The following is a 14,976-nucleotide window of genomic DNA, read 5'->3' as shown; positions in this document are numbered from 1 at the left end:
GCTGTCCAGGTTGACTTAACTCATAGACAGACAGGCCCTCCGGGGAAGGTCCAAATATACTTGCGAGGCAAACGATGCAAAGCCAGTGACAGACAAGATAGTCTTCCCTTCACCCAGGGCAGTTTCATCTCCAAAAGAACCCACCTTTGAAGATCAGGAGATCTTGGTGCCTGATGGTTTCTGCTCCTCCTTCAGCCCTGGATAGCAAAGGATCTCCTTGTGGAAACAGGTCCTTTTCCCTCTCCAGCAGACTTCCTTTGGGCCTGGCAGCCTACGCTGCCGTGCTGATTGTGCCAAGTCTCTCTTTCCTCGCCCCCAGCTCAGCCCCCCAGGCCTGATTCCCCCCCCCTCCAGGAAGGGAACAGCTCTGTTTTGACCACGGCTTCACATATGGGACGTCAGCTTGGGTTTTGCAGTGTTGACGTCAGGGCTGAATGCTACAGACCCTTTACGGGAAGGGGTGGTGCTGTGCCGTGGAACAGACGCAGGGGACTGGGGGGTGCTGGCCCCACTCATGGACCGGCTAGAACCTGAAGGGGCCTGCTGGGGGGAAACAGGCGGCCCGGTGGCCCCCGCGCTTGGTTTCCCTAGGAGACCTGGGACCGAAGGAGAGGAACGGTACGTGACGTTCCTGGCTGACTTCCGTGCCTGCTGGGAAGAGACCATGTCCGAGTGTTGGGTGAGCCGGTTTGGCAAGGAAGGCTGGGAGGCTGAGAGTGGCCGGACATCCTGGGTGAGACGTCCCACCGAGAGGCCCTGTGAGCTCCGATGTTTGACCATCTGCTGAGGCTGCAAGATCAAGGAAATGTGGGAGCCTGTGGCCCTGGAGAGACTGTAGTGGAGAGTTCGCCCAGGTGGGACGGATGTGCTGTTTGCTGGCTGCTGCAACAGAGACGTGGAGACCGACGTGCCCCGAGTTTTGGAGAGCTGAGGCTGGCTTGTTCCAGGGATGGGTTCCCCCTTTGGAATTGGCCGCGGAAGGACCTGTCCTTTGCACCCCGTACTTTCCAAGGGGGATGTGCACTGAACCACGGGAGAACATGGGGAGCCGGCTGCGGGCGTCTGTAAGTGGGACTGCGCCCCCGAGGCGGGCGAGCTGACGGAGGACGGGCGCGAGCCCCCCAGGCTGGGTTGGGAGCGGCGGGGGTGGCGCGGGAGAGCAACTGAGTCAGGTGAGAGAGGGCTGGCAATGGAAGAAGGGGGAAGGAAGATGTGCGTTGCCAGACTTTGCTGGTGTGTCAATGCGATGGCCACACTGGTGGTGGCGGCGGCAGTCTGCAGCGGCGCGTGGACCAGGGGCTCCCAGATCACAGGTTTGCCACTCAGCTCCCGGCCAGCAGTCACAGGCTGGAGGTCCTGGATGGTGTGCGCCATGTCTTGGTCATGCTTGACGATCTGCTGGATTATCTCATTGTTCACGGTGCTGGAGCTGTGTTCTGCTCGTTTCCTGAGCAGGATGGAGTTCTTCTTACCTGCCAGAGGGAAGCAAAACGTTTTAGAAACGTTTACAAACGTTGTAGACGTTTCTACCTAGCCGGAGAACGAAACGTCTGCGAGAAAACAACCAAGCTCAGAGAACCCCAAGGACGTCACCAGATGGAACGTCCCTGGCTAATGTCCATTCCGCCTCTATTGGAAGACCCCCCTGATGTCTCCTGCAGGACCTTTCCTCGGTTAGGATTTCACTGATTTGTGAGGGCCGTGAGGAGTCTCAAGGGCCTGGCAAGACAACATGGACATTGTAGTCCTCCAGCCCCGCCCCTCACCGATTCGGTCCAGTCTGTCCATGGCGACGGTTTCAAAGGCCCGACGCATCATTGGATATTCTTCCAGCACTTCGTTAAAGTTGTCCACGGAAAGGGAATACAAGCGGCAGTACGTGTTGGCACGGACGCTGGCGGTGCGCCGGCCCCGTGTCAGAAGGCAGATCTCTGCAGGGGCAAAGGGGAAGAATTATAATATGGGTACCCCCTTCCATCGAACCTCGGCTTATCCCGCCCAACCTCAAATTAACAAATCAAACAGAAAGAGAGGAAGAAAAGCAAGCATTGACATATTATTTGGCGAGAGGAATTGAGCGATCTTCTTTCAATGTTTTACCTTCAGAAAGGAACTTCCAGGCTGTGCTAAATAAGAGGGAGGGATATTTTTGCGGCTTGGGGGCAGCGGGGTAGAAGATCTCTACAAAATTCTTGCAATAACAACACGGAAGAATATTTTCTTCCTTTTCTGAAGGAAAGCAAAGAAGCGCTAGGTCCCCGCCCGCCCATAATTAACAGACAAATCTCTCCTGTTTGCAAGGCCCAAACTCTCTTTACAAGCCCCCTTGGAGAAGCAGCGCAAAACGTGCCCCCTCCGTAAAAAAAAAACCTACCTCCAAAATAAGATCCATCCGAAAGCTTCATTTCCTTAGAGCCCCGGGTCAGGATGCTAACCACACCGTGTTGGATGAAATACATCTTCTTCCCCACCGTCCCCTCTCGGATGATGAAGTCTCCCGGCTGAAAAACCTCGAAGCGAAGCTTGGTCAGCATCGCCGTCACAAAGTTGGGATCGGCGTTGGCAAAAAGGGGCATGTTGTCCACCAGGTTCCGGCAGTTGAAATTGATGATCTCCTGAGGATGGGAGGGAATTCCAAGGGGAAGAAAATCAGGAACCCACGGCTCAGAAAAGGCTTCCGTTCTGAGCAAACGGCCATTATAAACCCCACCGAGATATTCTCAGTGAACTTGAATCCTTCTAAGTTAATGAAGAGGTGCACTCAACCGGGGGTCTCTGGGCCAGATACCGCCCGCAGGCTAATTCCCATTTTTCTTCTGTGGGCCATCGCTTCAGATCATCCCACTGAAGATGCAACACAGTGTAAATGATATTTGACACTGTCACATCAACGAGGTATGTCCTGAACCCTCATACTTAACAGACGTTGGCACAGAGAGGTGGTCCTTGTTTAATGAATGCTCATTCAGCAACCGTTCAAGCTTGCAACGGTGCTGAACGAAGGGGACTTACAACCGGTCCTCCAAGTTCTGGCTGTCACAGTGCCCCTGCGGTCACGTGATTGCGATCCTGGTGCTCATCAGCCAGCCGGGATTTCTGACCATCGCAGCGTCCCACGCTCACACGATTGCCATTTGTGACCTTCCCTGCCAGCTTCCCACGAGCAAAGTCCACGGGCAAGCTGGCAGGAAGTCAGAAGTTGCGATCGCGTGAGGACCTCACTGAATGACCTGCGGAGATTCGCTTCAGGACAGTCACCAGGGACTGCCGTCGCTAAGCGGCGCGGTCACATGACGCCGCGTTGTACGGCCACATCGTTTAGCGACGGAAATCCTGGTCCCAATTATCGTTGTTAAGCAAAACTACCTGTAACAGGACACTTCCCCCAATTAATCTGTTAAATCAAGCTTTTGCTATGCTGGGAACCCCACCATCACACAGTGGTAATTCTAACATTACTGGAGTTGTCGTAACGAGGGTAATTGCTCCTCCATCCTGGCTTGTACCTCTTTAAGGGGTTCACTCAATTCTTCCAGGATGTTTTCTTCATCAAACATTTTCCCCTGGTATCGGTGTTCATAATACTCGTGAATCCGCTGGCGCGTGTCTCCTGGTAGTTTATGGAAGGACATGTATTGTTCCACTTGTTTGTACTAGAAAATGGAGGAACAGAGGAAATCTTAAATTCAGCCAAGAGAGTCTCTCCCCATGGCAGGTGGGGTCTCTCCTCCTTTGCAATGATCTCTCCTGGATCACTCCTCCTTTCTCTTTCTTCCTCCCAAGGAGACTCAAGGAAAGAGTAGGAAGTCAGCCCCCAAAGAGACAATTTGTGGGTGGGAGTCTTCTCTCCCCCCCAAAAAAATTAGGGGCTGCTCTGGGCATTGTCAGCTCCTGCTTAAGTTTCTAGTCCTCTTACTCCCAGGGAGCTGAGCAAGCCGGCAGCTGGCCTATGGCTGAGTTTGCCCAAGCACTCAACCAGACCACTCGGAGAATCTGGGACTTAAAGGTGGAAGGAATGATGGAGGCCATCTACTTTGACCCCATGCTTGATGTGAATGAGCCTATAATTTAAGTTCAGCAAAGGGCTTGGCTTCCCACAACCTGTGACATCACCAAGGAAATCAAACCCAGCTTGAACAGCAAGCAAGCCTTATGTTGTGTGAATGCAGCCATTCAGCCCTGCCCTGACTTGTTGAAGCCCATTGTGTACATCAGCGTTTCTCAACCTTGGCCCCTTTAAGATAGGTGGACTTCAACTCCCAGAATTCCATGCTGGCTAGGGAATTCTGGGAGTTGAAGTCCACCTATCTTAAAGGGGCCAAGCTTGAGAAACACTGGTGTGCAAAGAAAGCTTTTGTCATGCTGGGGTTCAGATGGCATGAGTTGGCCCCTTATTCTTGAAACATGGCATGTTAAAATGTTCTATTAATCAGTAACTCCAGACATTGAGGAATACTGGAAACTCCCTTGTCTGCTTGGCTAGTAACAATCTCAGGCTGATATAAAAGCTGCGACTGAATGGGAGTACCGTAGAAAATGCTCAGCCCCCTTCCCACCAAAATATAGTTGAGGTCAAGAAGGAGAAACCAGATTTTGACACTCTCTACTGTCCCCATTAGCAGGGAGGCCCAGAAAGGTAAATTAGCAATATCAAGAGCTCCGCAGCGTCTCACTCCTGCACTGAAAGGAGATTTTTGGTTGCCCACCTCACTGTCTGACCTGGATTGATCTTACAATCCATCCTCGGAGTTTCTAGCTGCCCACCGTTGAAGACAGATCACTGGGGAACTGATCCCTCTTGGATGTGCTTTGAAAAGGTACGCTCTATCTCGCCAGAGAGAAGCTGGCACAGGCATGCCCCAGAGGCGAGGGGGTGAAGATCTTCTCACCTTCTCCTGATACTGGCGCCGAGAAGAGTCCAGGGACTGGATGAGGGCGGTGGCATGGCCGATGAACATGGCGTAGCACGTGGCGCCCACAATCATGCTTAGCATCGTCAGCCAGACGTCAGTCATGCCCTCGGGCGCCTGCTGCCCGTACCCGATGCATAACATATGACTCATGGCTTTGAACAAGGCGTGCGAATATTGCTTCCCCCAAGAGTCATTCTAAAGGACGGGGAAAAAGAGAGCTTCAACTCACCGGTGTGTTTTTGGAAGATCTGCAGCGTTTTTCCAGATAGCCTTGGAATCCCTTAGGACAGTGTTTTTCAAACTTGGCAACTTTCAGATGGGTGGGCTTCAACTCCCAGAATTCCCCATGCTGGCTGGGGAATCCTGGGAGCTGAAGTCCACCCATCTTGGCTGGGGAATTCGGGGAGCTGAAGTCCACCCATCGTAAAGTTACCAAGGTTGAAAAACATTGCCTTAGGATAAATAGACACTCTTGAACTCACTCACATCTTTTGAGAAGAATTCTTCAGCCCTTCGAGGTAGACCAGGTCAGGAAACAGACACTACAAGAACTAATGGAGCTGTACTTTATTGTTATGGGGTATGATAACCGAAACTCAAAAGCCTGACAGATTCCCCCCCCCCCTTTTATACCATAGAGAATCAAGGTGAGGGAATCTTGAGTTTCTTCCTCACCCTGTCCTGTCTTCCTGGGTGAAGCTGATTTTTTTGTAACAGCTGTCACGTAGTTCCAAGGCTACCTCTGTTCCACTCTGCAGAATTATTAGAATTTCTCCAGCTCAGCCTGGCCCATTTTGTCCAACAAACACCGGAGGGGAACAAACTTACCACCATGTGGTTGATGGAAACCCAGCAATCTTCTGGAAAGTCTTGCAGCATGGGGACCAGGAATTGCAAGCAGCCGTCCCAGTGACACAGGAGAAGCATCATACCGATGAGGTTGAAGATCCGGACCACGGCACTCGCCAGGTCATAGGTCATGTGGAAAATCTGGGAATGCAAGGAGGAGGCGGTAAGCTGAACAATGCCATGTTCTTCCCGTGCACTGACTACAGGTAGTCCTCGGGTAACGACCATTTGTTCAGTGACCATTCGAAGTTATAACAGTGCTGAGCAAGTGGTACTTACAATCGGCTTTTGATGTTCCGGCTGTTGCAGCACCCCTATGGTCACGTGATCGCAATCCGGGCGCTTAGCAACCGGCTCACACTTACGACGGTTGCAGCATCCCGCAGTCACAAACATTCTAATCTACCCAACTTTCAGGAGATGTTTTATTTTACAGCCATTCAGCCTTAATAGATAGTTATTTTTTAAAAAATACAGGACCCTTTAAATACTCTGCTCTCTGCGTTGTTCTGAAATGTAGGAACAAGCTCATTTTTCTATCAAGACTTGAGTGCAGCTTTGGGGTACCCCTTGCTAGCAACCGTGCGGTGGCAGAGACTTCTATTAAAAGTTGTTGTTGCCTTTTGATCCCTCCACCCCCCCCCAAAAAAAATCCAGGCCCTGATTTCTTTGCCATCCTTACGGCCAATTTACCTCTTCCCACTGATGAATGTAACGGATCAGCCGAGACAGCCGAAGGAGGCGTAACAAGCTAAGGATTTTGGTGAAACGGACGATGCGGAGCGCCCGGGCAGTTTTGTATACTTCAGAATCCACCTGGGTCTCCAGGTCTACGATGAGGAAGATGTAATCGACGGGAATGGATGAAATGAAATCAACCAGAAACCAGCTTCTGAGATACTTCATCTTAATGGTATGGGGATCCAAAATGATCTCGGTGTTATCCTCCACCACGATGCCCGTGCGGAAGTTCAGCACCAGGTCGGCCAGGAAAAAAGTGTCCGAGAGGACGTTGAAGACGATCCAGGGTGGCGTATTCTCATCCTTGAAAAAAGTGATGCCCACGGGCAGGATAATCAAATTCCCCACCATCAACAGCAACATGATTAAGTCCCAGTAAAATCTGGAAGGCAAGAAACAGGGGGGGGGGGAGCAGTCAGCCTCACCTGAGCCAAAACCTCAACCGGGGTTGGTCTGAGGATTTGTAGATAGAGGACCCACTTTGATCTCTAGTTCAGGAGTGTCCCCTCCTCTTCCCCCCCCCATAACAACCTTGGAAGGTAGGCCAGGTTGAGGCAGAGGACTTGTCCAGAGGGGGAATCAGGATTTTGGTCTTCTAGGCCAGCATCTTCTCTACTAGACCAGACTTGCTCTTGGACTGAAAGGGAAGGCCTGGCCCAAAGTCCCCGATGGATGAATGGGGACCAGGACTTAGTCTTCCCCCTCTTAGTCCAACCCCTTAACCACTAACCTGCGCTGCTTTTAACATGGCAACATCGGGTGCTGAGTGCCTGTTAGGAAAAAGCAAGCGATATCTAAGCGGGGTTGTGTGGCTATCTTCAGCTGTAAATCACCCTCTTTTCATGGTTGCTAGCTGTCTCTTCCAATTTTTCAATTGCTCTTCTGCCAGGGGCTTCCCACCCGCACAACTTTGCAAGAAACGGTAACAGCTGGTCAATGTACGGAAGGAACCGCGCTCTGCCTGGGTTCAAAGGTGCCTTATTCCTATTTCTTTCTCACGAACCCAGAAATCCACCTTAATACTGACAGATGCTGGCTTCTGGGGCTCTGTTCAAAACATTGCAAAAGAAATCCATTTCAAATATTCACCTTTTTTATTCTGTTTTTTAAATGAACTATCCTCTCTCTTGAGTCCCGGGGACTGAATGAGCTATTCATCCAGGAGAAGGGATGAACCTGTTTTTTTTTCCTTGCGCTCCGACCAAAAACGAACCCCAAAGCGAGAAAACGAACACTGCAGAAATTTAAAACTCATCGGTTGATTGGTTTTTGGAAGCGGCCCATGCAGAGCTGAAAAGCTTACTGCACGGTGAGGCCAGATGTTGATTATCGAATAAAGATCACGATGCAATCCACGGGTTTAATCGTATTTCAGGTCAGATCCTAACGAAAAAGTCAAAAACCTCTATCCGATTCCTGCAATGCCATCTGTCTGGGATCAATGGCCAAGTGCGAGAGACATATGGAGAGATTTGAGCAAGGGATTCTGGGAGCATGGCCAACTCTTTCAACTTCTTACAGGATAGCGAATACTCAGTACATAAAAGCTACACTTTCTGTTGCTCCATCGGGGTGAACTTCCCTGTCCCATTTTTCCTTGCTTGGCGAAAGCCAACCCAGCCTTACTCTGCCTCCCCATTTTCCCCCCATCCCAATCTGATGGATCTTTTGCCTTCCATATTTAACCTCTAGGACAGTGTTTCTCAACCGTGGCAACCTGAAGAGGTCTGGACTTCAACTCCCAGAATTCCCCAGGCATTCCTGCAAGGGTCTGAGAAAAGGGTTGATGGCCTATCACTGCACTGTGCCAATATGCGGGGTGCTTGATGGAGGTTCATTGCAACGTGCAAGCCCAGTCTTTACTGCTTCAACAAACCATGATTTAAAAGAATCCTGGCCAAGCACAATGCTCAAATTCAACCTATGGATTATATTTTCCCTGTGTGTGAACCCAACCTATGGCTTCTTCATATTTTAGCTCTCACATACATTCAGGTGGATGGAAGAATTCTGGACAATTCAAAGCCTTGCTGACAATTCTGTAGCCACCACACATTTTGATGGCCAGTTTATTTTTTCCTGCAGAAATGAGCGATGTGCCTCTCCCGGCACATTCCCAAGTTGTACGACTGTAAGTTGGATCAACTCCAGGTATGGAACAGGTTCCCAAATATTAATCCACAGGTTGGTCCATCTTTTCTTTTTGGAGTAACGTGGGAGGAATGATGTATCAACGTGTGGATTAACTTCAGGATCCAGCAAGAGCAACAAGAAGGCAGATCAAAGATGCTCTGTCCGTATGCGCTCATGTCGAAATACAGATTTGTTTTGCAAATACAAGATGGGTGTTCATTCTGGCGCTAAATTTGGCACTGAACAAATTTGGCTTCTAAGTCACCAACATTTATGACCTCAAGCTCGCTTGCTTGGACAAAGTCCAAAACTACGTTTTTCTGTGTCCCTCCTTTCTCTCTCTCTCTCTCTTCCTGGCCCCAGCCTCTTACTTCTTCCATAAAAAAATTCCAAAATTAGAATCTGGGAAGTACAACAAGAGAATGAGTGAAAACACACTTTTTGGGGGCATGATCTGGTTAGATAGGAAAACCCCCCCCCCCGCATTAACCGCAATTTTCAGCCGCGTTTGCAGACCGCACGCAGGTCTTTTTGATATTGGATTAAACCTGACTTCGACAAGGTTTGGTCGCGCTGGGAGCAAAAGCGATAAAACTCAGTGGAAGTTTTCTAAGGGCCACCAGATTGACGCATTTGTTAGTTCAAGCAAAGGAGATCTTGTCTATAACTTCTATAACTGCAGCTCAGCTACGCTGCCAGCCCATAATAGTCTATGGTGACCAATGACAGTTCTCCAGGGAGAAGCTTGAGTCGCATGACCTTCGGACTAACCGTCTCGCTTTTTTTTAAATGCCAAACTTACACGCTACATGGTGGGTTGGGTTTAACCCCAGTTGGTTGTAAAAACTAGAACGGGCTGGGTTCCACCATCACATCAACCCCAAATCAAAGAAGCTACATAAATACTTAGCAGAGTGTTTGTCAACCATGGGAACTTTAAGAGGTGTGGACTTCCTCCCAGAATTCCCCAGCCAGCATTCCATGCTGGCTGGGGAATTCTGGGAGGAAGTCCACACCTCTTAAAGTTCCCAAGGCTGAGAAACACTGATTTAGTGTGATATATGAACCTGATCCTTATGTTCGGAGTTATCCCTCCCAAGATATTATCACGAATTATTTGCTTGAAGTACAGCTCCCTTTATCCCTTACCTACATCCGCAACTATATTAGTTGCAATTAATTAATGATTCCAATAGGAACATAAAGCTTTTCATTGTAATTAGCAACGATTGTGTGTTTCCTCCACAGAGTTGGGTGCAAGAAAGCCTCCCGCTTTTATCCTCGTAGTCGCCTTGCAAGGTAGGCCTTTAGCTCACAACCGGTGTGTGTGTGTGTGTGTGTGTGTGTGTGTGTGTGTCTTAAAACACAGCCTCTGAAGGCTTTCATAAGCGCCCGGATAACCAGCGACTCTATTTTAATTCTTTTTTTAAAAGGGGGACAAGGCGTTCGGCCGCCCACTGATCAAAATGGGATGCTAGGAATGAATGAGCTGAAGCAAAACGAGGCTGTCGTTCCGGCTTAAATACACGATGTCCCCTTCCTTCAGGGACAGGCGTGGGCAAGGTGACCACCCTCACATTAGTAATGATGAGGACAGCACCAGGTATGTCTGTCCTGCTCAGCCAGGCCCCTGCCCCGAGGACCATGCAGAGCACAGCTAAACCGTTCGGCCCATATCAGAGCATTCACGCCGCCGAGAGGAAGGGAAGAGGGAGAGAGGGCCGGGTCGCTTTTTTCCTGAATATCATTTCCAACCAGCCTTTCCCAGCCCGGCGGCTCCCCCGCCAGGTCGCGCTGGCCGGCCCCAGGCGCGAACCATGGGGGTTGTAGTGCGCCGCGCGGGCGGGCGGGCGGGCGGGCGGCGCGCAGGAGGAACTTTCAGCACCACGGACAGCGCCGCGGCCGCCGCTCGCCCGCCTGCCCAAGGGCGCGCTGGACCGAGGCGCGCCGGGCGGCCCTGCCGTGCTCTCCGCGGGTCCCCCCGGGAGGGCAGGCGGCGGGAGCCTCCCCTACCTGAAGTCGCTGTAGGGGTGGATGATCCAGAAGCCGGCGGACTTGACCCTCTGCTGCTCGATCTCCACCGCCTTGTGGCTCCCAAACATGCGCAGCGAGAACTTGTTGACGGCCGGCTGCAGCATGGCCCCCAGCTGCCGCTGCACGAAGGTGCCGCCGGGGTCGTCGGCTCCCGCGGCGGCGGCGGCGGCGGCGGCCAGGTCGGCGGCCACGATCTGCTCGGCCACGCGGGCCGGCGCCATCTCGCCCTTGGCCGCCGCCGATCCTTTCCGGGTGGGCGGCAGCGAGGCGCCGTCGCCGGGCAGGCCGGCGGGCCGCGGCCGGCCCGCGGCCTCGCCGTCCAGCAGGGGCGGAGGAGCCTTGCGGCGGGGCTCGGGGCCCGGGAAGGGCCGGCGGGCCGGAGCCTCCGGGGGCTCGGCGGCGGCGTCCATGGCGCTCAGGCGGGCGCCTTTCCTTCAAACGCCCTTGCCCGGCCGCGGCCCCCCCGGCGCCGCGGGCGCATCCCTCCCGCCGCCCCGCGCGGAGGCCCGGCGCCAGGAAGGGCGCGGCGGCGGCGGGGCGGGGCGGGGCGGGCGCGCCTCGAGGGCCAGGCGGGGCGGGGCCGGCACGGGCAGGGGCTCATGCCCCTCCCGGACGAGCCGCTGCGCGCGCGCGCCCGCCGCGAGGCCTCGCTCAGCCCGACCGGCGGCGGAGAAGGCGAGCGGGAGCCGGCCGCCGAGAGCGCAGGCAGGGCGAGTGCGCCGCGCCCCCGACGCGCCGAGCCCAGCCGCCCTCCTGCACCCCCGCGTGCGCGCACCGCACCCGAGAGCGGGCGGGCGGGCGCCGCCCAGGTGACAGCCGCCCCACGCCAGCCCGCCTGGTGCCCGGCTGGGGGACAGAACCGGGACGGGAGCCGGGAGGGGAGGAGGGGAAGCGCTGATGGAGGAGATGCTCCCCGGAGGGGGCGTCTCTAGGGTCGGTCGGGCTCCAGATTCACACTAATATCCAGAGCATCGTCGCTCATTCAGTCGGAATTCCCACCTTCATTTTTTCCTTCCCCCAATCTTAGGCCTTAGCTCTTTCCTCGCGATCCTTCCTTCCTCGCCTTTTGCCAGTCCCCATTCCTTCCTCTGCCCTTCCCCATATGTGTCCCTTCCCTTCCTCTCTCTCCTCTTCTTTCTCTTTCCCCTCTCCCTCCCTCCTCTTTTCCTTCCTTCCTTCCTCCCTCCCTCCCTCTGCTTGTCCTTCCTTCCTTCCTTCCTTCCTTCCTTCCTTCCTTCCTTCCTTCCTTCCTTCCTTCCTTCCTTCCTTCCTTCCTATCATCCAAATTTCTTTTCCATCTTTCTTCCTTCCCCCATGTTCCTCCTCTTCCTTTCCCCTTCCTGTCCATCTTTCAATTCCTTTCCCTCTCCTTCCCCTTCTTTTTCCCATTCATCCTTTTTTTCTGCCTTTTCCCTCCTGTCCTGTCCTCTTCTTTTTCTTTCATCCTGCCAACATCTTTTCTTCCCCTTTCTTTCCCCATCCTCCTGTCCTTTCCTTTGTATGATATCCTTTCCTTTCTTGTCATTTCGCAGGTGCCCGTCTAACCCTCTGTCTTTTGCCAGGGCCAAACTCAGCTAGAGCCTTCTGCATTTCTTCCTACCTTTTTCATTCGTTCTGATGAGAAAACAGTTGCATTTGGCAGCATGTTCAAAGGAGAGGAATTTTTTAGTGTGCAGAGTGGACATTTATCACAATTATTTCATGGTGAGGTGGCAGAGGGGCTTGTGGGTACATCCGATTCTTCCTTGCACCATCCTCTCTCCACTGGTCTACAGCTTCCTTGGCTTCTCACACTTCTGTCCAGTCCTAAGGGATGACATCAGAAGGAAACTCCTCCCAGGGGGAGGGGCCTTTCAGATGAGGAAATGCGAGCAGCCACGGAAGCTGGAGACGTGGAAAAATGCTTCAAGGGAAACACCTCCAAAAGTCTGCTCGGAACGACCAAAGGAAATTGGAAAAAAGTTATCTTGCAGCCCGAGAACCCATCAGAAAAACAGAAGCCACTTTCTGAGAGAGTTCAACATTAAAACAACATGCAACACCTTTGGGTGTCTGTAAATGCAGATTGTGACTACGGAAACAAATACAGACTAGATGCATGCATTGATCTGAACAAGCACCATTGAACCCTGAGTGGCTTGACTTCTTGGGAAATTACATAGCCCTCCAGGAGGTCACGGTGATAAATACTGGCTCTTCCTTCTTAACAACAACCCTGCAGGGTAGATCATGTGAAACAGCCAATCGTTTTGCACATGGGGATTTATAGCGTGACCTGTTCTGTGAATCCCTGCGGAACAACTATAATTAAATAAGATAAAACTAAATACGTTGAATGAAGAGTGCCAGGACAGGTTTGTGAAGATAGTAGTTATATGTCTTAAGGAAAGAGGGATTATTAGTTTTCTGTGATCCTGTCTAATTTTCGAGAGGTCTAAACCGTCAGCTGATTCCGTGGAAGTGAGGCAGCAATCTCTATGCGTGACTTCTGGGTCAGGGAAGAGTTTTCATGTGCTGTTAGATGTAATTTAAATGATTATCATAATGAATAATGGAAGGAATGGAAGTAGTCCAGGGAAAGAAGAACCATAGATATATGGCTTTTATGGGAAGGAAATGGGTAAATACGATTGATGTTCCAGCAGACATCAAATCTGTTGACTTGCACGCTTTTCTCTGGGGCTGTACCCTATTTCTCTCTTTGTACATAAAGCAAATATTAAAAGGAACAGATGAACATTACAGGTTTCACAGTCTCTGTCATCCCAAGGTGTTATTTTATTTATTTTATTTATTAAATTTCTCCCCCGCCCATCTCCCCCCAATGGGGGAACTCTGGACGACTCACACAAACATTAAAACCATAAATATCTATAAATACATAAACCGTCAATTTAAAAACATGACTAAAAAGAAAAGGAGAGTCCAAGAGATGAAGAATCTGGGGCTGAAAACAGCAGGCCTCTATGGGGCTAGTCTTATTACACAATAATGTATTGATTCCATCATAACAGGATTCCTACATAAGGCTCTAGTGACTAGTCCTCATTGCTGCTAAAAAAGAAGAAAAAGAGGTATGGATTTATTGGATTCTTAAACATTTTTTGAAGGCTTCTGCAGAAATGAGGGTCGACAAATCAAGCGGAAATCGAATTTCCCCGTCGCACAGGCTCTTACGGACGCGCGACAAAATCACTGGAGCCGTATCCCTTACCGAGTAGGTAACTATTTACAAACCTACCCTGAATATTTGGGGCTATTCTTGTCAACAGTTCTGTTCTACTGTTACCGTTTTTTCGTCGTTCCAGTGACTCTTTTTGCCTGAACTAAATATGTGACTTATTTTACAGATAACCACTGAAGGCGGCTTTTTCTGTTTTTCCCCAGCCCAAGCGCGCTGAGCTTAAAAATAAACGTGTAATAAGCATCACGGGACGCCTCTCCGGTGTGGTTTTTCTGGATTCCTTTGAGTTGTTGTGTGTGTTGAGGGAGAAATAAATCCTGCTGCCTAAGGGTGGCGTGGAGGACATCAGAGCTTCAGCCCACACCTTGCCCATTTCCCCTGTCCTTATTTGATGGCTTAAACTCCTCTTGATTCACAAAATCCAGATGAATGGGAACGTAACTGGCGGAAAAGCAGTTTTATTTAGAAAATAAAAAGGTGTGTCTGCAGCTCAGGGGTTGCCCTTCTGATTGGCCTTGGTCATGCCCACCTTGGCACCATTGTGTGAGGGTGCCCATGGCAGGCGTGGGAAATTCCAAGGCTCCCACCCCCAAAAAGCCAGGATCCTTCTCTTTTGGGTAACGCCCCTGGCCATGTAGGTGGGTGCCATAATTATTCTGACAGCTTCTCCTCCTCAATTTAAATTAAAGTAAGTTTAAATTAAATTAACTTTAATTAAATTAAAATTTTAATTTAATTTACTGACGATTGATCAGTAAATCATCATTGCTTTCATTGTAGTAATCATGATTAGTCCGGCAGGACTTAATTGTGGCGCCCCCCGCGCCTCGAAAAGCTGCTTTTCTGATGTTTTCCCACGTGGAAGGCGGTCCCCGCGAAGGGGCGTGGCCCGGGGGCGTGGCCACGCCTTTCCCCGCCCCTCGCCTTCGCCCACTCCGGCTCGTTCCCGTCTCTACTGCGCATGCGTATTCCGTGCCCAGTTTGCTCCCTATAGAGAAAGTAAAAGGAAGCGCGTTATTTTCATTTTATCATTGTGGATTCCTTTGGGAGACTCCTATTTCAACTTGCAAGGGCAAGACCCCTGAAGCATGTGGGCCAACCTGGGAAGCCAATCCAAGTTCC

The 14,976-nt window shown here is 51.3% G+C and overlaps 1 protein-coding gene across 1 annotated transcript; it reads right to left on the bottom strand.

Moving 5' to 3' along the window:
* Window positions 1-372: 372 nt before the first annotated feature.
* On the bottom strand, window positions 373-11,131 carry HCN3 (hyperpolarization activated cyclic nucleotide gated potassium channel 3). The gene is made up of 8 exons (XM_088137528.1): window positions 10,650-11,131; window positions 6,456-6,885; window positions 5,742-5,903; window positions 4,890-5,108; window positions 3,507-3,653; window positions 2,375-2,615; window positions 1,767-1,931; window positions 373-1,472 (listed from the first exon to the last, which is right to left on the bottom strand). Exons 1-8 carry the CDS (start codon window positions 11,078-11,080, stop codon window positions 385-387), a joined length of 2,883 nt encoding a protein of 960 aa, XP_087993654.1. The 5' UTR covers window positions 11,081-11,131; the 3' UTR covers window positions 373-384.
* Window positions 11,132-14,976: the final 3,845 nt, after the last annotated feature.

Source organism: Python bivittatus, unplaced genomic scaffold (assembly GCF_059951505.1).
Source record: "Python bivittatus isolate LINGU-HERP-01145 unplaced genomic scaffold, Pbiv_v1 ctg000180_np1212, whole genome shotgun sequence".
Classification (NCBI taxonomy): Eukaryota; Metazoa; Chordata; class Lepidosauria; order Squamata; family Pythonidae; genus Python; species Python bivittatus.
This window is presented reverse-complemented; position numbering and strand designations above follow the sequence as displayed.

Excerpts from the sequence above, each read along its gene's own strand:
- HCN3 (XM_088137528.1), bottom strand. The coding sequence starts at position 11,080 with ATGGACGCCGCCGCCGAGCCCCCGGAGGCTCCGGCCCGCCGGCCCTTC. Across the intron at positions 6,886-10,649 it reads CACCCCTACAGCGACTTCAG|ATTTTACTGGGACTTAATCA; the intron begins GTAGGGGAGGCT and ends CTTGCCTTCCAG. Across the intron at positions 1,932-2,374 it reads GGATGGATCTTATTTTGGAG|AGATCTGCCTTCTGACACGG; the intron begins GTAGGTTTTTTT and ends TTGCCCCTGCAG.